We start from the raw sequence: 25,786 nt of genomic DNA, 5'->3' as shown, positions 1-25,786 counted from the left end.
ACCTCCCTGCTCACAGAGATCAAGGACTGCTCCAGTTCTCCCTTACTTTGGGGGTTTCTCACAGACGAGGTCCCTCCTTTGGGAGCTCCTGGTTTTATTCAAGTCCAGGTGATCTGCCTAAAGTGACTTTCTTCTCTTCTCGCTGGTTTAGCTTGGCTCTGCGCTCCCTTTGTCTTTGTTATGTGTATCAGTTCAATTCAGTCGCTCAGTCGTGTCCGACTCTTTGCGACCCCATGAACCGCAGCACGCCAGGCCTCCCTGTCCATCACCAACTCCCGGAGTTTACCCAAACTCATGTCCATTGAGTCGGTGATGCCATCTCACCATCTCATCCTCTGTCGTCCCTTTCTCCTCCTGCCTTCAATCTTATACGGCAGAACTGGGAGAAGGGGCTTTCTTTCCTACAGTCCTCCCACCTCCCTGCCCCCTAGGATCAGGGCCCCTTCTGCCCCTTTGCAATGAGCTGAACGCTGCACAGGCGCGGCGGCTCACTCACTCACCTCCATTGACATCCATGAATGCTCGAAGTGAGTTGGTGAGGTCCACCATGGCAGTAGAGTTGGCTGGGAAAGAGGGTACGGTTAAAGCGCTTCCTATGGATAACGTGCCGGGGCTGACCTTGCCATCTGGGGACGGAGCAGGAAGACTGTTACTTACGTTGCCTGAGGGAAACCCACCGGTCCAATCCCCCACTGCAGAGACAGGCCTGGATTTCGGGCCCAAGGTGATGTTCCCTTCTTGATCCTCACCCCATAGGTTCTGGAACTCCTAGAGCTAAAAACGTGTGGTGAGGAAGGGCAGGTGGAACGACAACACACCCGGGCACGCGGGAGTCCCCAGAGCACGAGAACGAGTGACATCTACTGCTCGGGGGGACGTGGTGGGACAGCTTCGTCCTCTGGGCCATGACTACCTCCCGGCTGCCTCTGCTCACTCGAGTAGGTGATGCCTACCCCTGCAGCTCCTGCGTCCTGAAGTGGACTCACAGGTGCCGAAGGTAGCCAGGCTGGTATTCAGAGATAAACAGGAAGAGAGCCTGAGAGTAGGGGCCATCCTGGGACCAGGGGCCCCCATGCAGAGAAGTCACAGTCACCTGGTCACCGAGACTCCCAGCTGACTAGGAGGCCAGTTCAGTTCAGACAGGAGAGACCACAGGGGGTTCCAGCAGCATCTGAAACCTGGTTCAGATGCTGGGGTCAGCAACCTTGAGGTCCTGAGTGCTGACGGGGGACAGCTGAAAGAGCAGGTCCACACCCGGCCCAGGTCCATTATGGGACTGCCTTGCAGAATGTGGCCCGAGTGCAAGCGTTTGGGCCAGAGCAACCTCTGCGGGCACCCCACTCTGCCTACTCTGGAGGGCAGTGCTGTTTTGTGGCCCTGCCTTCCCTGACACGGCAATTCCTTCAAACGAGCTGTCTCTGAGAATCTGGAATGGGGTGGATCATCAAACACAGAGGCCGTAACCTCAGGCTGACCACGGCAGCTCCCGGGAGCCAGCTGCTCTCCTCTATAAAGTGATGGGACAAAAAGCCTGGAGAGCGTGGGAGGGGAGAGTCAGGAGACCCAGGCTCCAGTTCTACCCCTGCACTGACTCAGTAGGTTACCTTAAGGAAATCACTTTCAGAGCCTAAAGGTCCCGCCTTTAAATTAGGGACAAGTTAACAGGCACTTTCTCTTCTATCATAGAAATGGGGGGAAGGACAGTTAATATGGAGATCAAAGTCCTCTGGAACATTTACAGGGATACAAGTGTTGCTTGAACCTTAAGAGTTATTTGCCAGGAAGAGCATGAAAGGCTGAGCCGCACTCACCTGACGACGGCGCTGGTGAGCAGAATCGTTGATTGGCTCCTGTGGCCAAGATACCATCACCTGCTGCTTGGGGGGGAGTGAGCACCCGGGTGGCATTTGGGGGTGAGCCCAGTGGCCTTGAATCTGTCAACGGAGGTCCTATCTGGGATTGGACAGTCTTTCTTTGCAAAGTGCTGGTGTTCTCGATGCTGGCACAAGAGCTGGGAACGGAAGGGGGTAGGCTTGGGACAAGACCCACACTCCTCTGGGGGCAAGAGCTGGGGCCAGTGGCATTCTCTGTCTTCACAATGATGCCGACGGCGTGGTTCTGAAGCCCCCCAGCCGCTGGTGGCGTGAGGGGCCGGGGCCAGCCTTGCCGGTGTGAGAGGCCGGGTAGGGGGGTGTTGGCGCCTGGAAGTCGCCGGGGGTCCGTGGAATCAGTGGGGCTGCTGTAGAGGTGTGGGCCATTGGCTTTCACCTCTGTGTTCACCGGCCCGTTGGCAGTCCCACAGGGGGCTTTCTTGGATTTTTCCGCACAAGAGCTGCAGCTGATGTCCTCTAGGGTGGGGGGTTGGTGGGGTGGAGAGCAGCTCAGGGAATTCTGGGTGCTAAGCCCTGAGGGGCAGGACAAGGGGTAGTGGGAAGGTGGAGGTGCCTTGTCAGCTGTTTGCAGGGAGGTGGTGATTGAGCTGTCAGTCACAATAACAGGCTTAATATCAGCCTTCTCTGTCTGTTCAGAGTCCCAATGCGAAGGCATCTGCTTAGCAGATAAATGTTTCAATATGCTGCACTGGAGCGCAACAACACTACAGAGCCACTGCAACGGAAGGAGAGGAGAGGAGAGGAGGGTGAGAGGCCTGGGAGGCGCTGGTCCTTCCTGCCACAGCGGCCAGGGCTACAGCAGAGCCGACAAGCACTGTTTCCGAGGTCCCATCGCGAATGCCCAGAGAGGGTGTGCTTGACTTCTGAGAGGATTCCATCTCCATTCCCAAGCAAGGCTGGTCAGTACATACTCGGCAGGCAACACCCTGGTCAGCAGGGTTGGGGGTTCCCGTTCTGACTCTGCCCCTAAGGCTCACCTCGTCACCAATATCCAGCAAGGACCCAAGCTCCTGCTGTGTGTCCAGCAATGCCACCTAACTTCTCTAGGTCTACTCATGTCTTTCTGCAAGACGGACGTGCCCGTCTCGCAGCACCCTGGGGACTGGTGGAGAGAAGCAGACCAGATGACTCTGTAGTTCTCTTACTTGCCTCAGGATCTGAGCCAGAGGGTCTCTCTGGAACGGTCAACTCAGGGGGCAGGGTGGTGGCAGTGGGGGAAGGGGCTCAGGGTGGGGGAGGGGGGGGGGGGCAGAAGATGGGGATGAGAGTGACTTCCAGTGACAGCCGCGGCGAGGTGGAAGGAAGATGGGGTCTGGAATCCCGGCCTGCCTTCACTCACCTCTTGCTGCTCTGCCTGGGTGGCTAAGTGCTCAGAGTTCACAAGGTGCGTCTGTGATTCCTCAGGGATCCCATTGCAGATCAGCTCCCCGTCCCGAATGGCCGCGGGTGCAATGAGAGGGGGTGGGAACTGGTACTGAGATTTGATAGCATCGGGAACCTGTTCAGGACAGAGAGAGGGAGCAAGGAGAGGGTGACAGTGCCCACGCACCCGGGGGCTCTGCCCTGGCTGCGTCTGTCTATGGTGCCGATGCCTGAGGGGAGACCGTCCACTCTGGGTTCCGGACGAGGACGTACAGTGAGCGGCTGCTGCTCTGCATCTCCATCTCTGTGACTCTGACACACACACACACGCGAGCCTAAGCAGGCACAGAACTAGAAAAAGCAGCCATGTCTCCTACTCTTCTTCATCAAGGTCCAAGGCCTGCAGAAACCAGGCCTTCTTGTATGCTGCCTTCTGTTTTGGCCTAAAAAGGGTAAGAGAGACACTGGACAGGGCTTTAGAGTGGTACTCTAGGCTCTTACTGATCAGCACCTAGCCTGGGAAGTGAGTGAGCAGTATCTGAGAAACAAAAAGTTAAATAAGGCCACATTCACTGCGGAAATGCTCAGTGTGAGGCCTGTCTGGTGATAAGCACTCAATCAATGTCAGATGTCTTCATCCATTCACTCAAGACTCATGAGACAATTAAAGGCCTCTCTGCTGCACAGAGATGGACAACACACTCTGAATCACAACACGTGTGAATGAAAGAGTCGCACAAGCCAAGAGTCATTCATACATTCAGCCAACATTTATTGAGTATCTCCTGAGTCTGTGCACTACGTCAAGTCCTAGAGATCCAGAGATGAACAAAATCTAAGCCTTGCCCTTCATGGAGCTCAGTCTAGTGGGAGATGAGCCCAGAAACATTACAATATAATGTTATGGGTCCTAGAAGAGAGGATGTCTAAGGAGCTGCAACAACAACAAAAAAAGAGTGTGCTTACTTTCGTCTGGGGGCCAGGAGCTCAGGACTAGGGAGGATTTCATGGGAGGGCAGTATTATCAGTTGAGACTTGAAGCTGAGGAGGAGCTTCCAGGCAGATGAAGGGGGAACTACAGGTGCGGGAGGTGGACTTGGAAAATGTGTGAGAACTAACAGATTTGGTGACCAAGTCCTTATGGAGATTAAGAGAAAAGAGCTGAATTCTGGTTTGAGGGACTGGGTAGAGATTTCAGTCATTCACTGAACCAGGAAATATAAGAAGAGGAAGAGCACATTTGGAGGCAAAAGACTCTTGGTCTTGGGCAGATCGAGAAAGGTGCCTGCGGGATGGGCAGGCAGATGTGAATCTAGTGATGAGGAGAAAGGCACGGAACACGGAACTGAGCGCTGGCGCGTTAACAGTGGTGGCCAGTGCTGTGGGCTTGTCTAAGGGCATCCAGGAATAGGGCAGCAGCTAGACTAAGGTTGCCCCTGAGAAAAAGGGACCCCCCAACAAAGATATGAAGGTCTCGGCTGATTTTGCCTGCACGGCTGTATGTCAAGGATGAAGGCCAAGTTCCAGAACAGAGCTGGAGCAGTTCTCTGCCGCTGTCCTCTGGTGCTGCAGGCCTCATTTCCCTCTCACACTAAGAACAAAATGCTTTTCAGGCGACTCATACCCTTGGATTCTCCTCAAGAATAGGGACACATTTCCAAAGGGGGAGGGGCATCAGGATTCTATCAAGGCCCCCTGGCCTGTTCACTTCAGCAGCCAGGCTTTCTTTCAGATCCACAAGGTCAATCACACAGCCCAGACTTACTCTTAGATGTCTAAGTAAGGTCTGACGCATGCCATCTTCAATGTGCAAATACACTGTACCCCTGACTGCAAATACATTTAATTTTGGAAAACTGGTGTTCCCATCAAAGCGTAAGTATTTACAGTTAAGAGTTTGTTACACAATTTTCGACAGTCAGCATCTTGCTAGTGCTGACACCCAACGGAAGTGACAAGTGGTGGGAGTGATCATTTTAAGTGTGGCTGCCCCCAAGTGGCCACATCTGAGAACTGCTGGTTTCCCTTGGTACAGGGGACTGCAGAATTATTTCAAAAGAGAAAAATATATACACGGGTATATAGTGTGGTGTTCTCTAAGTTAAATGAATGAGACTGATCGGTTTAGGAGAGACAGCCTCAGGACTACCAAATGCTTTTCAAAGAAGGAAATACTCCTGTCCATCTCTGTGGACATACGTTAGCAGCTGTCCGACACATACAGATGTTGATTATTCCAACGCCACAATTTTTTTGAGTATTGATGATAGATTAACAGCAGCCCCCCAAAATGGATTGTGCCTCACTTTTTGTAAGGGCTTCTGCTTAATCACCCCCTTAAACACTTCCCCTCACCAGACAGCTCTGAGAAAGGGGCCACCTAACAGAAACAGAATGAGTGCCAGGAGGGGGGATGGTAACAGCAGAGCACACCAAAAGCTTGGTGGGAGGGGCTGAAGAGTGCTGATCCTCAAGACAACTAGAAACCTGGCTGAGTCTCATGGCCCCCCTGTGGGTTTCCTGACCACCATAAATTGATGGTGGCATTTGTCACTTGCCATTGAGCTTCAGTCTCCCCCTCTGCAATGGGGACCCCGACCCTGTCTACCCAGGAAGGTGGGCAGAGACCACCGGGCTGTGACTCACCTTCAAGCTTCTTCTTTTGACCGACTGGAGCATGCGGCGGTTGGGAGGGTGCTTCTTGTGGATTCGGTTCAGGAAGTCCACTTTGACGACGTGCTGTGAAATGGTGTCCTGGAAGCGGTCAAACACCTGGCACCGATTGCTCAGCGTCATGTTCTTCTGGTTCAGCTGGGGACGGAGCAGACACATTCCTACTGTGAAGCTCAGCTGCATCACCCTCCCAACTATCTCTATGTTCCCCCAAAAAAAGGAGCCCTCGGCCCAGTGGGCTCCTTTTGTCAGGAGCTGGTATGTCAACACTCCTGTCAGAGGGCCGGGAGATGTGGGTGAGACGCTCCCTCGGCCCTGCCCAGTCTAGTTCCTACTCCCTAGAGAGGCCCGAAGGGGACAAGACACAGGGAATCAGCCAGGAAGGGCCCTTCCAAACTCAGCCTCTGACAGTCCTCTTCCCAGTGTACAGGTTTCAGAGCAGATGCAGGCCTTGGCCCTAGAGAGTGCCAGACTCCTTTCCTAGCAAGGGCCTCTCTCCCACCAGAAGCAGGACTGTTTCCCGTGTGGGAGCTTGGTTGACAGGTGAGACCAACACCAGAATCCTGCCCTATTCCTCCTCTTTGGCACCAGGGAGCATTCGTGAACGCACCTGGGTACCAGAGCCTTGTTCTACAGCAGGCAGAAAGCCTTGGCCTGCTCTCAAGAGGCCAAAGGGAGGGAAGAAAAAAAGTGTGCAGTAGCCTCCAGAAGGCATGGAGCAACTATGCCTCTTTTCCTTTTCTATGTCTGGTCCCCTATAGTTTAATTAAAAGAAAAGATCTATGTGGCAGCTTCCTAATTAGTAAATTAGGAAAACCCCCTATGTGGCTAATAAACAAAAACCCAATTAATAACTCCTCATCTGCTGAAAGGCTGCTCTTACAGATTCACATTTGGGTAGTCTGCTCATGGCTGTTTCTCTTCTGATTCAGCAGGAGGCAAAACGAGACACTCACACTGAGCCTTGGAGAGAGGCTTCCTCCTGCATAACCCTTCTGAGGTGCATGAGTGAAGTGAAGAGGGCCAAGCACGCCCTTTCTCCCTTATGAGCAAGTCTATAACTGAAGTTCCTCTCAGCGCAGAGCGGAGAGCACTGGTCGTGCAGAAGGCCAGCAGTCATTCCATGGTTATCACCATTTGATATAGTGATGCCTTATGCAATTACCCTTTGAACCTGGAGAGGCTGCTCTTTTGAGGGAGCTGCTCCGCCTGAGGCCCTCTCTCATTCAACCTTCTGAGGGACCATGCTGATTAGGAGATGTCCTAACCCTCTAGTGGAGATAGGAAATTACAGTTCTAGTCTGGCCCTGGGAAGAAGTCTGGAAAATGTAACCAAGTCTTCTGCGAGATAAGATAACAGCACCTCATACCATTCATTCATTCCACGGCTTTGACAAAGGAAGAGAAGGGCAAGGGCCTCGTCGTGTGGTGTGTAGGACACGTTAGGTGCTCAATAAATGACTGTCTGGAATACCGTTAGTTATCTGGGTCAATTCTTCAATTCTCCAAAGTTACTGGGAAGTTACCCGCCAGTGCTATGAGAATAAATATTTTAGAACTTTCTTAGTTTGTTCCCTCTAAAAACAAGAAGCAAGAAAATATGGGAGACTTGTGGCTGATTCACGTTGTTGTACAGCAGAAACCATCACAACATTGTAAAGCGATTATCTTCCAATTAAAAATAAATTAAGAAAAAGAAAATATGGAAGAGCATTGATTTGCATAAGGCTGGATCTAACTACTCCCTTTTGAGGGCTGTAGAACCAATTGCTTAACTCATCACAGAGGAAATTATTCACGAACAATCAAGCGCTAGTGGCCTAGTCTGCCTGTGCAACCGAAACAAGGCATTGTGGGAAAAGGCAAAACGCACGGCTGAGGCAGGCAGGTCACAGCAATGAGAAGTGAGTAGGATGGTCTGCAGGAACCAGCGTCTCAGAGACTGGAGTGAACTCTGGTACAAGGCTGACAGTACTATGCTTCCCACTGAATGGGTCCACGCCCTGGCTGTGCCCACACAGGACCGACGGACACTGCCATGCTTACCACCACATGTTCGATGTGATTCGGACACATCCACCTGCCCAGGGGCATGGCAGTGAGCGGGGGCTCGAGGCAGTCCATGTGGAACAGGAGGGGGCAATAGTCACACTGGATGAGAGGGGCCACGCGACAACTCCTGCAAGAGAGAGGTGGGCCATTAATAGGCAAGGTGAGAGAATTCACACGAACTCTGCCCTGTGGGACGGCTTCCCTTCCTTAATCCTAGCTGTGTTCTTCCACTCTCCTCCCCAGTACTTGTTCCATTCACCATTAGGAAGATGGATGAAGCTGGGGGCCACCACTGGGCTTCTCATCACTCTTCTAAGACGAATGCAGAGAAGTGAATGCTCATTTGGAGTAGAGCTAAAGCGGCTGTCAGAGCAGAAATGATCAACGCTTGGTACCTACTGCGGAAGACCGCCAACCCTGCTCTGATCTTTCTACTCCGTAACAGAAAGCAATTACCTCAGTTGAAAAAAAAAAATCACTAACAACTTTTCCAGAGTCTCACACTACAAGAGGAAAAGATTTCTCTGCCACATCAAGCACTCAGCAAAACTGACAACCAGAGAGCACTGTGCCGGGAAAATGCTTTTGCTATGTGCTCATGTAAGCGCAGTTCGAGGGAGGGCGCGTAAGCAAACACCAGTTATGATTTGTACCTACGATAGATACCCCAGCAGTCCTGATACTTCAGAAGTCCTGAAGCTGCAGCGGAGCCGCAGTGTGGGTCTGGCTTCTGTCTTGTTCCCTATAGCTTTAGCTGTGGAACATTTCTCATTGAGAGCTATTTTCTCTTGCTATCCTGCCTTTCTCACACACCCAAGTCCAGCTTCAGTAACTGAGGCAGCTGGTTCCTGTCATTGCGGAGATCTTATTTGAAGGAAACCAGTGTCCCGGGGAAGCTACAACTGGGGCAGCCTAGAGGCTTTTGGAAGTCATCCAGTCCGAGGCATGCCAGCTAGGATGGATACTTGTACTACTTTAAAATTCATCTTTAGCGCTTCAAAAATTATTAGCCTTTCTCAGGGATGTGTGTCTTGGCTGGCCAGAGTTCTTCCTGCCGGCTAGTCTAAATATCCCAATGCTTCATTTTAAGTCCAACTCCTCTCGCTTAAGCCTCTATCAACATGGTTTACAGTACTTCTGCACCGTGACTGTTCAAGGATTTCTTTCCTAGAACAGTCCAGGCTCTGGCCAATTAGTCACTCAGTCTCTTTGTACTCATACCATCAGATTATGGGTTACCTCTATTTAACATACATGGTTTGAAAGAGGTGATAAATGAGAGAAAAAACACTTGCTGATTATGAGGGAGAGCCCTCTGCTAGGGAAGAAAAATACCTGTTACATGTGAAGCAGACTTTGACCGGTAAGGGAACAAGACCATTGTGATCTAACTCGTGCTGTGTTTTCTTAACGTTTTTCCCTGTGGTTTCCTCCTTTCTTCTCCTCTTGCTGGAACCTGGAAGAGAAATTGGTGGTGCTAAAGGTTCTCTGGAGGCAGAGTTCCTAGTCTGGGGTATGGAAACAGGAGTAAGTCAGAGGAACGGATCTCAGTAAAACCATGTGCCATGGCCTGGACACAGATCTCTTTCTGAGAGCCCTCCCTATCCCGGGCTGGTTCCCAGTGAGAAAAAGAATGAAAAAGGAGGAGAAGGGAGACATAAGTCAGAACCATGATCACGAGTTCCTTGTTCTGTGACAGAAATACATCCTCAGTGTTTTGCAAACATCAAGTGGTCAGCAGCCTAGGTTAGATCCTGACAAGTTAAGAAACACAAAGACCCAGGTCAAATGGTCAACAAATTCTGTGGAGGTGCCTGAGGAAAAGACTGTAATTTTACTTCATTTTAACAGAAAGTGGAAATGCTACGATTCTGTATGCACCCTACTGACCAGCAGGTTTCCTATGCCTGCCCATCTCACTTTCTATGGGAAGAAGAAAATAAGATTTAGATGTTTTTTGGTATCCAAGAGAAGTCATGACTTAATTAAAAAAAATTTTTTTTTAAAAAGGGAATGGAGGACAATTTATAATATCCATCAAGACTATAAGTACATAGTTGCATAGTTTTGACCCAGTAATTCTAATATTAGTAATTTATCCTCCATACACTCACTTGTATACAGTGATATATTTACAAAATTATTTGTTGAAACACCATTTGTTGTGAGTCTGATGCTGGGAAGGATTGGGGACAGGAGGAGAAGGGGACGACAGAGGATGAGATGGCTGGATGGCATCACTGACTTGATGGACGTGAGTCTGAGTGAACTCCGGGAGTTGGTGATGGACAGGGAGGCCTGGTGTGCTACGATTCATGGGGTCGCAAAGAGTTGGACACGACTGATCGACTGAACTGAACTGAACGAAAGATTAGGAACAACCAGGATATCCGTTAATAAGAAATTAGTTTATATAATGTGTTATTATGCAACCATTAAGAAAACTGAGGAATGTCAACATTAATATGGAAAGATGTATGTAAGCATGCTATTTAAGGGGAAAATGATAAACGTATCTGTATTGGCTTCTAAGAGATACATAAGAATCAAACAGTGGTTATCTACGAGGGGAAGGAAGGTGGAAACCGGGCAACGGCGGACAGGGACAGGTGGGAAATGTTTTATTGAAATTCTTACATTTTTTGAGTTTTGAACTATGTGTATGTATTCCACACCGCCCCCCTCCCCCCACCTCCCCGCTTTAAAGTGACACTGGGAAGGGTGGAAATTAGAAAACTGAGTAAGCATATGAGCCTTCAAAGATCCTTCCACAAACCAAAACAGGAACTTGAGACAGTGGCTGCACAGACAGCGACCCCCAGGCTGCACAGCCTCCTGGGTGGACGGCAGCCTTGCGGAAGCCGGGCTGGGGGTACGGCGGTCTGGCTGACCTGGCAGTGCAGTGGTGCACGTCAGCTCATTGGGCAGCTGGAACTGGGTGGGGTTCCGCTCCATGGCGGCAGCGATCAGCAGCTCAAAGGGCCGCCTCAGCTGGGGCTGCACGTAGTCCGGCTCTGCGGCCACTGGCTCCTCGTCCACATCAATGATGTCCTCGTCGACGTCATTCTGCTCAGAGGTGGGGGTCTCCGTGCTGGCGTTGGATGTGGGCGTGCCAGGTCGGCTGGCTCTCCTTTCCAGGATCCGGGCATGGGCAATGGCCTTGAGTTCAGTTTTGCTAGCTGATCTGTCCAACAAGTCAGTGTCACTGCTGGGGGATGTAGTCCGTTTGCCAGATTTGTCCACCAGTCCATTGACATGGCCCAGCTCCTTCTTCTGCTCTCGTTTCTGTGCAAGTGAACAGGCGGGCCCATCACATAGAGTATCACAAAACAGAAAGCGATGGATGCTATGAGTCCCGCTAGACCACTCACCAAAACCGTGAGGGTCTCTTAATATTACAGACTCACCCACCTGTGGACTTGGAACACTGGTCTGTGAAAGTTGACCAAACTATGGCTGAACTAAACTACAGCTGGCAAAACCACTGGGGCAGGGAATCAGAGAGTACCAAAGTTAGAAACAAACCACACATCATATGATACACAGTGTCTCCACACAAGGTGGGGGTAAAGGGATTAAAAAGTTAAAGCAGTGAGAATAAACTTAGACTAAGTGAGAACAGTGAGAACAACTCAGGGAATCCAGGACAGAGAACACTGCAGTTTGCCTTGGGAGTGTCCTGAAGGGTTGTTAAGAACTTTGCTCAAAATAAAGAAATGTCTGTAAAAGCAGAGGTAAAAAGTAAAACGGGCAAGCCGAGCTCCCTATCCAGGGATGTTGGGTGCTGGCTTGCAAGGCAACCACACTACAAGGTGGAAGGGTGGTGTGCGGAGCAGTGACCCAGCAGTCATGGTGTCCAAGAATGGTGGCTTTCATGTCTCCAGTTTAACTAGAACTCTGAAAGTGACACTTTTTGAATGGAAAGGTGGGGACAGGGAAAAGACTAAGTGCACAGAGTAGGACTGAATGACTGCCAATACATTTTCCTCCAAGGGTCCAAGCAGAGTGAAGGTTTACCACTGGGGTCCAGTCAGGAGACCTGGGATCTTGTCCCAGTTCCGCCACTGATTCCCTATGACCTTAGGTGATTCCAGCTGGAGGGCAGGAATTCCTCTATGTGTAAAACCTTTCTCCTCCTCCTCTCAGGGATTTGGTTGTGACAAAGAGCTCTGGATACACGAAAGGGATGGCTCTGAGATGGGGGGAAGATCTAGCCTCCACTAGGAGTGGGACCTGAACATGAGAGGTTGGTGAGGTCCCCAGGAGGCCATTTCAACCCCCTTCACTGTAACTAAGGGAGGCCAGAGGGCCAGAGAGGTGGTGGTGGTGCAAAAGACAGACATGGCACGGGCAGACACAGAGGTCCACTTGAGAGCAGGGAGTGGCATTTTGGGAAAACCACACTATGCAGAAAAAGGTATACTATAGTATAATTCCCCGCAAGTGGTTCTGTTTAAATTGTTGAAGAAGTAATAAAGTTTGGAGTCAGAAAGTTTTGGGTTCAAAACTTGATTCGGTCAATTCTTTTGAGTACTTGGGTAAGTTCTACAATTGTGAACCTCAGTTTCTTTCTTTTAAAAATGGAGATAATAGCACCAGCACTCATAGTGGGCTGTATGGATTAAATGAAACACATGTAGAACAGCCAGCTATGATGAGCGCCAAAACAATGTTAGCTCCTCTTCTTCACCCCCCTTTCCTGGCTTCGTCTCTTCTGCCACAGTAGTTCCCAACCCTGTCCAGTTCAGTTTCTTTGAGTGGCAAGTTTCTGAATGGCCTCTTGGCTAACAGGTGTTTCTAACCAGCCCCACTCTAACCTAGCTGGGGACACACGGGCAGAGACCCGGGGAGCAGGACAAGCTGGAGGACACCTGCTTTGTGGACATCAAGAGAAATCAAACCACTGCTCTGGTAGGCTGGCTGACTTGGCCTTGGCTTACTTTTTAATAGGAACTCTATGCACACATTGAAAAAGTGTCTGCCTAATTGTTAACTTTCTTCTTAAAGGTTAAAAACTGTTACACACATAAACCACAATCTCTGAATCATCTCATCCTGTTTCTGCAACAAAGGAAGTCATCATTCATTGTGACATCATGTTGAGGGGCCAGGAAAAGATGTGATGTCACAACAAAGGACAGTTGCTTGGTGTGTGATTAGTGCGGGGGTAGGGCAGGGAATGGTTTACAATCCACACACAAATTCTAATCCACAGCCTGTAATTTGAGGATTGGGTCTCGCTATCTGGGTGGAAGCACACTTACTTCCTTTTCTGATAAGGGAGCATTTAGCTTTTGAACCCCACAGAAGTTCTCAACATAGAAAATTATGTTCTCAAAGCCAGTACTGAATTATCAAAGCCGAGGGAAGGGAAGCTGAAGAGAGGTTAGACAACCTGGGGTCCAAGTGGGTCAAAATGTTCTCTACCCCCCACACCTGGCCAAGCCTCTGGAGACCAGTGACTTATTTGCCTCGAGGTGAGGGGAATCCTTTTTCTATCAAGCTGCAGGGCAGCCTTCTTCTTCAGCCCCTTTCGCCATGGATACAGCTGCCACTATGTTCAGGCCAGTTATCAAGAGGTCTACAAGGAGATCAGACCACTCCTGTCACTAGTGAATGAACATATATCAGTAAATTAACACAGCTCTTCAGCCCATTTCAGCAGCCCATGTTTGGGTTTTAGGCCCTACCGGATTCTAAAAAGTATCATGGGGCGTGTGAGGGTGATTCAGGGGTGGAAGAGATAAGAAGAAGGGACGAAAATGCCTTCAGGGCCAGGCCGTCTTAGCTCTCATTATCAGTGGTCTAGATCTGGCATCTGGAGCAAAGCCTTCGGAAAGCAGCATTCTTACCTTTCGGCGAACAGTGCACCGGTGACACATCCACTCCCCAGGAGGCAACATCTCTTCACTCAGTGGAGGGTTGCTGCGGGAAAGACAAGGCAAGGCTAAGTGACTAACCCCACTGCAGCGGCGACAAGCCTAACTAGGCCTGACGCAAAGCCGCATGGTGCTCAACTTGTATTCTGCAGTTATACATCTCTTATCCTTCAAAATGTTTACTTGGCCCCATTTACAGTAACCTAAGGAGTGAGCGGGGACGACAGAGGATGAGATGGCTGGATGGCATCACTGACTCGATGGACGTGAGTCTGAGTGAACTCCGGGAGTTGGTGATGGACAGGGAGGCCTGGCGTGGTGCGATTCATGGGGTCACAAAGAGTCGGACACGACTGAGCGACTGAACTGAAGGAGTGAGCATCCCTTCCCACATCTTAGAAAGAGATGCCAAACCCAGAGCTATGAACACTGGACTGACAGTGAAAGATATAATGAACTGGTCTGGAGCATTCAAGTCATTTCTAAACTCTGCACCATGCTAATAAATCACGGGGAGAGAGGTTCTCCGCAGCCTTTTCAAAGTTGGCCAGTGGAAGTCCACGATCTTCCACCTGCTGTTCAAAGCCGTCTGTCACAGGGTCCTCTTCCATCTTCCCAGGCCCCTTTTGGGAACTTTCCCCCCTAGTTAAACTGAAGACTTGCTATTTCTTCCTCTAAAATTCTTCCCCCTGAAAGCTGCGCGTATCGAAACCCTATTCACCCTGTAGGGCCTGCCTCAATCAGCCTATAGTAGATGAAAGACAGCTACAAATTCTCTGCTACCCTTCCACCCAGAAGTAGTCCGTTTCCTTCCTCTCGAATTGCCTGTCTTTTTCTGACCACACCTCACGGCTTGCGGGATCCCAGTTCCCCAACTAGGGCAGGGATTGAACCCATGCCCTCAACAGTAAAAGTGTGGAGTCCTAACCACTGGATCACTGAGGCATTCTCTCTTGTGACTTGTTCTGAACAATAGAATGCAGCAAAGGTGACAATGTAGGAACTTCCATGGCTGCGTCTGAAGAGCCCTGTAGATTCCATTTTTTCACGCTTGGAATATTCCATCTCAGAGCCTTGCTCTCATGCTGAGGTCACACAGAGGAGACTTCAGGCACTCCAATCAGCTCCAAGTCAACAGCCAGCACCGACTATTGCTACATGACTGAGTCACCCTGGATCATGCCAACTCAGCTGAGCCTCCAAATAACCACAGTCCCAGATAACAACTGAACAGAAAAACCACCCAGCTGAGCCTAGTCAACATGCAGATTTGTGGGTGATAATAACTAGGGTCTGTTTTAAGCCACTAGTTTTGGTGTAGTTTGTTACCAGTGATAGGTAACTGAGCACACAACTCCTCCACGCACTCTCCCCAGACTACTAAGACATCCTTCTTATGCCTTCCCTTGTGTGACAATTCTCTTACTTCTTTTATCAGAGGAATCAAGACAAGGACTGGATCTCCTTCCCTCTTTGTATCTTTACAATAGAGAGGCTGCATAAACAGTAGTCACTCAGTAAGTCAATACTGAATCAAAATTATAGCTGTGGAGGGCTGGTCTCACTGATTCTTCAGATCATCATTTTCCATTAAGGTTTATAAGAATCGTATGAAACTTTAGTAAATTCTTAGGAGGGTCACATTTATAATGTCTCTACAGCAGTGGATCCCAAAGTGTGGTCTCCAGACAAGCAGCATCAGCATCATCTGGGAACTTACTACAAATAAAAATTCTGTCCAAAAAGATACATGCTCCCCAATATTCACAGCAGTGCTATCTACCATAACCAAGATATAGAAGCAACCTAAATGTTCATCGACAGATGAATGTGTAAGGAAGATATGGTATACATATACAATGGAATACTCCTCAGCCGTAAAAAGAATGAACCACCACTTGCAGCTCAGTGAAGTAAGTCAGAGAAAGACAAATCATCATTTATCACTTACATGTGGAATCTAAAAAATGATACAAATAACTTACTTAGAAAAAATACTTGCAGACATAGAAAGCAAATTTATGGTTACCATAGGAGATAGCAGTGGAGGAGGGTAGGGTGGGGGGAAGGTAAATTAAGATTTTCTGACTAACATACATACACTGCTAAATATAAAGTAGGTAAACAGCAAGGATCTACTGTATGGTGACGGGAACTATACTCAGTATCTTGCAATAATCTATAATGAAAATGAACCTGTGTATGTATATGTATGTATACCTGAATCACTTTGCATACACTTGAAACACAACATTGTAAGTTAACTATAATTCAATTAAAAAATTAAACACAAATTCTGAGCCCTCACTCCAGGCCTACTGAATTAGAATTCTGAGACAGCCTCAGCAATGTGTGTTTAACCAGCTCTCCAGGTGATTCTGCTCAACACCCAAGTTGGAAAACTGCTATATAGAATAAGGTTACATTTATGCTTAAGAAATTCCTACATTTGGTTCCTGGAATTCACCAACTTGGAATGGTGTGGAGGACATTTTTTTCATAATATATGAAAAATGCTAAAAACAAATTATTATATATATATAGGCTATGGATATATAAGGACTCTTCCTTAAGTCCTAGGCCTTAATGCTAGGCTGCTTTACCCTTTCTACCTAAATAGCATTTAGCTTGACAAATTTTCCTAGCTCCTGCTTTGTCAACACATCCCCGGAGCCCTAAGCACACGTGTCAGGATGTCCAGCAAGCCCTCACAGCTCATTGCTTCCTATTTGGTCTCCCTGGTGGAATCTCAGGAGGATCCTTAGCAGGAAGCAGAAAGCAGGAGGCACGCTGGCCTACTGGGACAGGCCTGCACGCCCTAGAGGACCACACGCGACTGTCACCGGTAAAGTCTCCCCTAGTTCTCTCCAGTATATTCCTCACAGGCCATATCCAAACTAATGAAATGCATGTGTGTAATCAGCAAAGGCCTACAGACTCTGCTATGCTTCAGCAGCTGTCATATTAAAATTAACCCTGAAAGGGCTGTCATTTCTGATTCTGTTTTTCATCATTTCTTTTCATCTGCCTACTGGCTTTGTGTTTTGTATCAAGATAACCTATACCAAACATGTAGCAGGGAAGGGTGAGGCAAGGGGGCAGTGGCTTAGATTTTTTTACCAAGATGTGAATGCCCCCCCGGCTGCTCTTCCTGCCTTTCTCAATCTATGTCTAACCCTGCTGGCAAAATAATTCTGCCACAATTCTGATCATGTCAGTCTCCTAATTAAAAGCCCTTCCATATCGCCCTCACCCCAAAAGGATAAAGTTCAAGCTCCTCAGTACTGCAGGACAGGAATCTGCCCCTTCCCCAGCTCCATTAGTCTGGTGGCTCCCTATACAGTCCACACTGTTTCTCAACCCTGTGTCTCTCTCTGCTCATGCCAGAGCTGCTACCCACAGCCACAAAAGCTGAGCCTCCCTCCAGTCCTTCATCTGGTGAGCTTCTTATCTTCTGGAGCTCAAGTCAGGCATCATCACCAGGAAGTCTCCTCTGACAGCCCGCGATCCTCTATGGCACTTCTGGGCCACACTATACACTGAACTCTCAAGGACCCGAAGCCTGCTCGCTGCCTCATTTACCTTTGTATTTCCACACTCTGCATAATGCCTGGCACACAGCAGGTACACAATAAAGCTTTAAAGAACAGGGGAGCACAAAATGAATGGGCTTCTAAGAGTGAATGTAACTGCCCCCTGGCCAAAGTCATGAGATGAGGCAATGTGGTTGGTAGATACTTATTTTGGTGGTTAAATTACACGTGAAATTACTTATGTTTTCTGTCACAAAACAATAAGAAGATAGCAGAATCAAAGTCCATACCTGCAAGCCTAAACTTCATACAGAAACACCCTACTTAAATCCTCTTTAAACAATTTATCTTTCTTAACACAGGGGAAAAATGCTTAAAATCCATACTAAGCAGCTCTCAAAAGTAGCTCCTGGTTGGCTTCTAAAGGATCCCTTTTAGAGATATCATGCTTAAGAACATTTCTCAGAATCCTAGATTATGGCCATGGGCTCCTCTTGTCTGCCCTGAAGTGTGGGATGAGGGCTGCAAGTTTAGGGAGTCGTGCAGGAAAGTCAGAGTGTTGTCTCCAGGATGAACACAGATATTTTAAAAAGTGAGGCCTTGCTGCTTTCTTAGAGACAGAATATGCATCTTGAAATAAATTTGAAAATATGGTATCTTGAGAGAAGGCAGTAATATCTGAGATGGGATGAATAGGGAAGGAAGCTCTATGTTTCTCGAAAATGACCATCACAGTCGTGGCTGGAAAACAGGAATCACCCACCAAGCTTTCTCATGATGATGATTCTTTCCTCTTTGCTTTGAGCAATTCCTTTCAAGCTATTTGGAAGGCAGTTTTTATAAAAAGCTTTTTTTTTTGGGCCATGCCACATGGCATGTAGGATCTTTAGCTCCCTGACCGGGGATCGAATCTGTGCCCTCTGCACTGGAAATGTGGAGTCTTAACCACTGGACAGCCAGGGAAGGCCTTAGAAGACAGTTTTTCAACTCAGACATCTACATAAAGATTCATGAAATGGGTCAACGAAAGACAGGCTGCCACTGGAGTAGGATAAGCCTTTGACTGTGTGGATCACAATAAACTGTGGAAAATTCTGAAAGAGATGGGAATACCAGACCACCTGACCTGCCTCTTGAGAAACCTATATGCAGGTCAGGAAGCAACTTAGAACTGGACATGGAACAACAGACTGGTTCCAAATAGGAAAAGGAGTACGTTAAGGCTGTATATTGTCACCCTGCTTATTTAACTTATATGCAGAGTACATCATGAGAAAGGCTGGGCTGGAAGAAGCACAAGCTGGAATGAAGACTGCCGGGAGAAATATCAATCACCTCAGATATGCAGATGACACCACCCTTATGGCAGAAAGTGAAGAGGAACTCAAAAGCCTCTTGATGAAAGTGAAAGAGGAGAGTGAAAAAGTTGGCTTAAAGCTCAACATTCAGAAAATGAAGATCATGGCATCTGGTCCCATCACTTCATGGCAAATAGATGGGGAAAGAGTGGAAAAAGTGTCAGACTTTATTTTTTTGGCCTCCAAAATCACTGCAGATGGTGACTGCAGCCATGAAATTAAAAGATGCTTACTCCTTGGAAGGAAAGTTATGACCAACCTAGATAGCATATTCAAAAGCAGAGACATTACTTTGCCAACAAAGGTCCAGCTAGTCAAGGCTATGGTTTTTCCAGTAGTCATGTATGGATGTGAGAGTTGGACTGTGAAGAAAGCTGAGCGCCGAAGAAATGATGCTTTTGAACTGTGGTGTTGGAGAAGACTCTTGAGAGTCCCTTGGACTGCAAGGAGATCCAACCAGTCCATTGTGAAAGAGATCAGCCCTGGGATTTCTTTGGAAGGAATGATGCTAAAGCTGAAACTCCAGTACTTTGGCCACCTCATGTGAAAAGTTGACTCATTGGAAAAGACTCTGATGCTGGAAGGTATTGGGGGCAGGAGGAGAAGGGGACGACAGAGGATGAGATGGCTGGATGGCATCACTGACTCAATGGATATGAGTTTGAGTGAACTCCGGGAGTTGGTGATGGACAGGGAGGCCCGGGGTGCTGCAATTCATGGGGGTCGCAAAGAGTTGGACACGACTGAGCGACTGAACTGAACTGAACTGAATGAGCTTAGAAACTAGTTCTGAAGATGCTGTTCTGCAAGCAGACTGGTTTTGTTCTGTATCAGAAACAGTGCCAACAGAGAAAGGATTCCAGGAAGAAAGGAGATTCTGCAGCCTCGGGGTTGCTCACACACACATCCTGAGGACTCCCCTGCCTCATCCACCCATCTTAAAGCTGCTTCCCTCATTAGAACAGTGTTCTCACAAGTTAAGCATGCAACTTTGAAACAATTATATGCATGCCGAAGTCTTTAAATCATAATATGCCTGTCAAGAAGAACATGGTTCCATCCCAGCTCCCTCTCAATCCTGTATATCAATGAAGACAGGGCGATGAAGGCCATACAGAAGAATATGATTAAAAGTTAAAGTCAGGTAATGCTGAAATTATCAAAGTTTCTGCTGCTCAGCAGTAAAAACCATAAAAACACTACCGTGAGCCAGTACCACTTGTAAAGACATCAATATACTTCCCAATCACTATGCTTAGAAACAGCAGAGTGATAATCTGATTTTACATCTACTGTATTACGGGTCACAAAGTGTTTTCACAGATGTTCTTATTTGATCTTCACCATCAAACTGTGAAAATTCTTACTCCCATCATACAGGTATCTCCAAACTCATTTATCTAAAGCTATGGAGTCAGAAAGCAGCAGAATGAGAACCAAAATCAGCTTCCTGGTTCTTCCAAATCTTGAGCCCAATCTGTTTTTAAAGAACCTTTGCAAGTTCTCTTATTTCTGGGGAACACAATGGAATATCCATCACAGTAACTTCCTCAACCATAAGGTCAAGCATTTCCCTCTCCATTAGTCTTCATTTACTGAGTTCCCACTGCTTCCTAACCAATGCCACCCTGGAGGTACCATGCTGTAGGAAGGACACAAAGCAAACCAGTTATGACCTACCCCGTCAAGAAACTCAGCCTCTAGGCAGAGAAGACCAGAGTCATTCATCTACTCAAGTATTACTGGACACTATGCTTCCCAGGCAGTGCAGTGATAAAGAATCCACCTGCCAATGCAGGAGACGCAAGAGACACATGTTCCATCCCTGGGTCGGGAAGATCCCCTGGAGGAGGAAATGACAACCCACTCTGGTATTCTTGCCTGGAAAATTCCACGGGCAGAGGAGCTTGGTGGGCTACATACAGTTCACGGGGCCGAAAGAGTTGGACACGACTGAACTCTCTCACACCCCCTCACATCCCCCCCCAATTATGCTAAGCAATGCACTAAGTGGCAAGATTTCAGCAACGGTCCTTGCTCTCAGGGATCACAGTCGAGAGGCAACGTGAAAAGGAATGCACTAAGTGGCAAGATTTCAGCAACGGTCCTTGCTCTCAGGGATCACAGTTGAGAGGCAACGTGAAAAGGACAAGCAACTACAAACTGCTTCTTGGCATATAGACCTATGTAAGACTCAACTACTCATGGATCCCAGACAACCCAGAGCCTCAGAAGTTTGGTCTTTTGGTACCTGAAGGTGACAGTGGCCCTTCCCTGATTCTTTCTATACCTCAACAACTGCTATTCAGCAATGGCAATTAAGCCAGTGATCTTCTAGAGATGATGAAGTTAAGGATCTTGAGGTGTTCATGAGGAGACTAGTTTTATTTTTTTAATTTTATGTTTTGGCCATGCTGGGGATCATGTGGGATCTTAGTTTCCTGACCAGGGATCGAACTCATGCCCCCTGAGATGGGAGCACAGAGTCTTAACCACTGGACTGCCTGGACAGTCCTGAGACTATAGTTTTAGAAGAAGGTGTATTTCAGTATTGCGACAACCTACGTGATAAAGGAAGGTTCTGGGAGTGGAGACATTTCCCTGGGAACACAGACTGAGGTCCACCAAGCATACAGTGGTCCACCAACCACTTTTAGGTTCCTTCTGAGAACTAAGTCCTGGGAAGAAAGGTGAGCCCTAGAAAAGTCGTGTTCTGTACGTGAGCTGGCTTGTCTTGGAAAACTGGTAGCTCTTCAGACAACAGGCCAAGGATCTTTATTTTCTTTTCTGGCTTCAAAGAATATGCCCCACAGTGCTAGAAGACAGGCACCTTCTCCCCAGGACAGAAGGGTGTCCTGGGAGCATGGCGCTCTTACAGAATATCTTCCCATCTTCACAGCTATGGATGTTTCCTTCCAGATCATTTGTTGAAAAGCAATTACTGGCCAGAGAGTGACTGTTCACTGCTCCTCAGCTTGCTATTTATTTTAACCACTACCTGATCTTGAAGACATTGTAAGCTATAAAATACTTCACAACAATGGAGCTCTAAATCTTCAGAAATTGTACAACTGAAGGATATGCATCTCACCAAGTAGCTCTCTGTGAGGCCTGAGAGGGCCTATAAACTGTTAACAGTAACATCTGCACACAAACCAATTAAAAAGCTGGTCAAAGGGGCTTCCCTGGCAGGCCGGTGGTTAAGAATCCGCCATACAATGCAAGGGACACCAGTTTGATCCCTGGTCCGGGAAAACTAAGCCTGTGTGCTACAACTACTGAAGCCCACGTGCCTGGAGCCCGGGCTCTGCAACAAGAAAAGCTACCACAGTGAGAAGCCTGTGCACTGCAACCAGAGGAAGCCCATGTGCAACAATGAAGACCCAACACAGCCAAAAATTTAAAAAAAAAAAAGCTTGTCAAAGACATTAATTATTTCAAGCAAAAACTCCTAAACCTCTGCTGCAGGACTCTAACATCTGAACTCCCACCAACAAATCAAATGATGTGCCTCTGGTGCTGAAGAGGGTGTCTAGATTGGTCTATTGAGAAAACCACAGACATACACCCCTCAGCTAACTGTAAAGCCTGTGCTGGGTCAAAGATTCAAAGTCCAGAGCCAGATGATCCCAACTTACAGCTAAAGGATGGAAGAAGCCCGGTTTTAATTTAGAATGTCTCTTTCATTCACTAATGAGGCAGCAGCTCACCACTGCAGGTGGAAGATGTTGGTAGTTGTCATGGTTCTTGGCTCTCTAATTAAGAGGATCTATTTCAAGTCATATACCAGTGCGGTTGATCCCAGTCTAACCTCACTCATCTCCCTCGCCTATTAATACATGTGAACCTGCCCAACATTAACATTTACTTCAGATTTAGTCGCTACCAGCGGGACCTGTTGCTCCATAGCTCTGTGCTAATTATCCATCCAGCACAAGCAGTTTTTCAATATAGAACTGGAAGAGAGAGGGGGAGGGGATCGAGAGAACAAAGGGAGGAGGGGAGAGGTGAAGGGAGACAGGGAAGCAGAAAGACTGCCTTTTATTTTAGAGATCTCTTTTTTTGCATCACAACATGCAGATAAAAATGGTAGAGGCCTCTGGACTTTTTTTATTTTTAATATGCTGTTTCTGATGTATGGCTTGCAAATCTTCATCCAGCTAAGTGACACTGACATTTTAAAACTTGAACCAAAGGCAGTCGGAGAGACATGAAAATATCACCTAACCAAATTAAAAGCTTTGGTGTATGTCTTAAGACAAAAGGAAGCAGGTGGTCGAAGAAATACTTAAAGAACACACTCCATTTTCTCTCCCTGGACTGACAAAATATTCTATGTAATACACATAGGAACACTGTTCAAACAGCCTTTCTGTACACAATACACCAACAGCCTTCCACTCGGTTCTCTTTTAAAAGAGGTCAGTCAAATGAACTGGTTAGGGTCCCTCCTGTCAGAACCCATCATTCTCCAAGAATCAGAAGCTCTCCAGCCCCACAAATGGTCATTTCAGTTGAAATAAAATATCAGACTAAGAAAGATTTCACTGCCTGCAGCCCCCTTCCTCATCATCTGTATGTCCCCTCCCCTTTTTGGGGTGGTGGTGGTGGGGGGTGTTCAGCCAGCAAACAATAGCACTGAGTGGTTCTGATTTTTAATTTCACAGTTCACGGGTCTCATCCATCCACGTGAGGTCCACTACCAGATAAAAATCCTGCATTTATATTTAACGGCATTGTGCAAGACCGACTGCTGAAGACAATACATGCTCAGAACAGGCCTCTTCTCTCTGACTGGCCCTGCTGCTCTTGGCCAGCTCAGGAAATGTGTCGGTACTAGTCAAAACGGGATCGCTGACAGGACCATAGCCGTGTCTCAGTCTCCCAGCAGCCATGTTGATCTACAAAGGCATCTACCCGCATAGGAAACAAGCCTTTTATAAACTGAAATCAGTTTCTGTCCTGGAAAAGCTAAGAGGTGACGGTTCAAGTTTAATTTAAAAACATCTGTTTAAATTAAAAGCTGTATTAATCATTTCTCAATTTACTGGTCTGTGTTTTGAAGGAACAAAACTTAATGAAATTTAAATGTCAGAAGAAATAGTAAGCGTCCCCTGGACACTTGTGTGGGCATTAGCTTTTCCCTTCACGGATGGCCTACCTTTCAAAGGCAGGAAAGATGGTCACACTGAAGGATACTGAAGAGATGAAAGTGGAGAGAAAGTTCATGGGGTCCCTGAACCTTAATTTCTTCCTCTCCTTTATCCCAGCTACTGACTCAAATACAGCTAATGCCACAAAGTACATAAAAAGTACACGCACTGCTGGTTTTTTCATGCAGAGCCTCAGTGGCTGTGTTAACAAGGAGGCCAGTGCAGTGCCAGGCCATTACAAATGCCCCATTGAGAAACTCAGCTAGTTGCGTCACTTCCACAGGCATATAATCCTTTCAAACTAGCTGACTGTGCCCCCCAATTTTATTGCCTTCTATGTAGAGCTTCACTGGCCGTCCTCCCAGTGAAGGACACCTGGAGAAGAGGATTACAAGTAGTACAGGGCAAGGAGGAGGCGGGGCAGACCACCGGCAGTTATACCAGGGGTTTGCCTCTGCTAACTTCTCTACCAGCCGAGCCCTGTGCCACAGGACCTGATCTATCACTGGTGTGGCTGTTCTTGCGATCCTGGCTTCTCCACAATGGAAAATGAGCTGGCTGCAAATATTTTAAAAATGGGCTTCATTCATTCACCTAATGATGGATGCTGGAGTTCACTTGTTTTAGAAAAGAGTCGATATTCTGGCCTCAACAGTCACTTTTTAATAGTCTCAGGGAACATTCCATGGGAAAGTAGAACAATTTTAACTGTGTATTCCATAAAAGTCTCCAAGGTATGGAAAACAAAGACTAAAAGTCTCCGAGGTACTGGGTACTGTTTTGTGGTCAAATTTCAGTGGACGACCAAGAGTAAGGAAATAGCCAGGCCACACTCTCCTTGTGAACACAGCTCAGGGAATCTGGAACAGTTCACATCTTACAGATACTGGGCCTAAAATTCTATAAAGGTTGGGAAAACGAAAAACAGTGTAACACCTTAGATGTAGGGAGACCAACTATTTGAAATCCAGCTAAATGTGGAGAGCAGGTTTCTACCCATGGCCCAGCTGTTCTTCCCCAAGAAGGATTTCTGCTTCATTTACTCTCCTCTGACGGGGTCTTCTTTAAAAAAAAAAAAAAAAGGAAGGAGGAGGCATAAAGCTACCATTTGGGCCGAAACAGCACAGGACTTATTCCCCTCGTCTTTGACTCTGCCGCTCGCCCCTCCCCCAAGTTCACTTAGAAACCTCAAAGCTCCCCGCCCTGCCCTGCTGAAGTAATCTCCTGGGCATGTCAGACTGTGCTGTCGTGGTTTGATGCCACAGCTAAGTGCTGACTTGGGCTTCTGAAGCCTTCCAGTTATACCCCTGGTGACCTATTTAGGAGCTAAACACACTTGTCAGAGACAGCGCCATGATTCTTCCTTTCTGCCCACTGTTCTCTCACATGGTCCCCCACCAAAGAACAATCACCCTAAAGGCCTGAAAGTGTGCACACAAATGGTAAGACTTGGGGAAAGCCTGCACGCAGCAAGCATACAGGCCCTGGACAGGAGTTCTTTCCTGTGACTTAAATAACCAGCAGGCATTTTTCTTACTTCAATGCCACAAACTGCAGCTCAAAGTCAAAGATGTCTGATATCATGGAGTCAGGTGTCAGAATTACCTTGAGTTAGATGACTAAGTGTCATCTCTGCCAAGCAAAACTGAGAGGACTACCAAGGAGGAATAAAGCAAGACACAGATAATAGAGCAAAACAATGTCAATATCAGCATCAATAAAGGTCAAAATTAGTGACAGAATTCTCCCTACATTTAAGATGGTCTTTCATAAAAATGGTAAGCAAGGTCAAGGAAAGTTAAATATGGCCAACCCAGATACAGAACTATGAAATATTACAGGTTCAGACACATTTAATGAGATTCACGTAGTAAAATTTTCACA

At 47.5% G+C, this 25,786-nt stretch overlaps 1 protein-coding gene across 1 annotated transcript in view; it reads right to left on the bottom strand.

The window, feature by feature from the left end:
• PHF12 (PHD finger protein 12) overlaps positions 1–25,786 on the bottom strand; it is a 40,083-nt gene that overhangs the window by 4,532 nt on the left and 9,765 nt on the right. The window contains exons 3-10 of the mRNA XM_006042166.4: positions 13,832–13,904; positions 10,871–11,264; positions 9,315–9,435; positions 7,974–8,106; positions 5,901–6,065; positions 3,232–3,390; positions 1,812–2,607; positions 501–626 (exon numbers count right to left, since the gene is read on the bottom strand). Of these exons, the coding sequence (XP_006042228.1) occupies positions 501–626; positions 1,812–2,607; positions 3,232–3,390; positions 5,901–6,065; positions 7,974–8,106; positions 9,315–9,435; positions 10,871–11,264; positions 13,832–13,904 (1,967 nt within the window). The remainder of the gene's footprint in view (positions 1–500; positions 627–1,811; positions 2,608–3,231; positions 3,391–5,900; positions 6,066–7,973; positions 8,107–9,314; positions 9,436–10,870; positions 11,265–13,831; positions 13,905–25,786) is intronic.

Source organism: Bubalus bubalis, chromosome 3 (assembly GCF_019923935.1).
Source record: "Bubalus bubalis isolate 160015118507 breed Murrah chromosome 3, NDDB_SH_1, whole genome shotgun sequence".
Lineage (NCBI taxonomy): Eukaryota > Metazoa > Chordata > Mammalia > Artiodactyla > Bovidae > Bubalus > Bubalus bubalis.
Note: the sequence above shows the minus strand (reverse complement) of the source record. Positions and strands in the feature narration are given on the sequence as shown.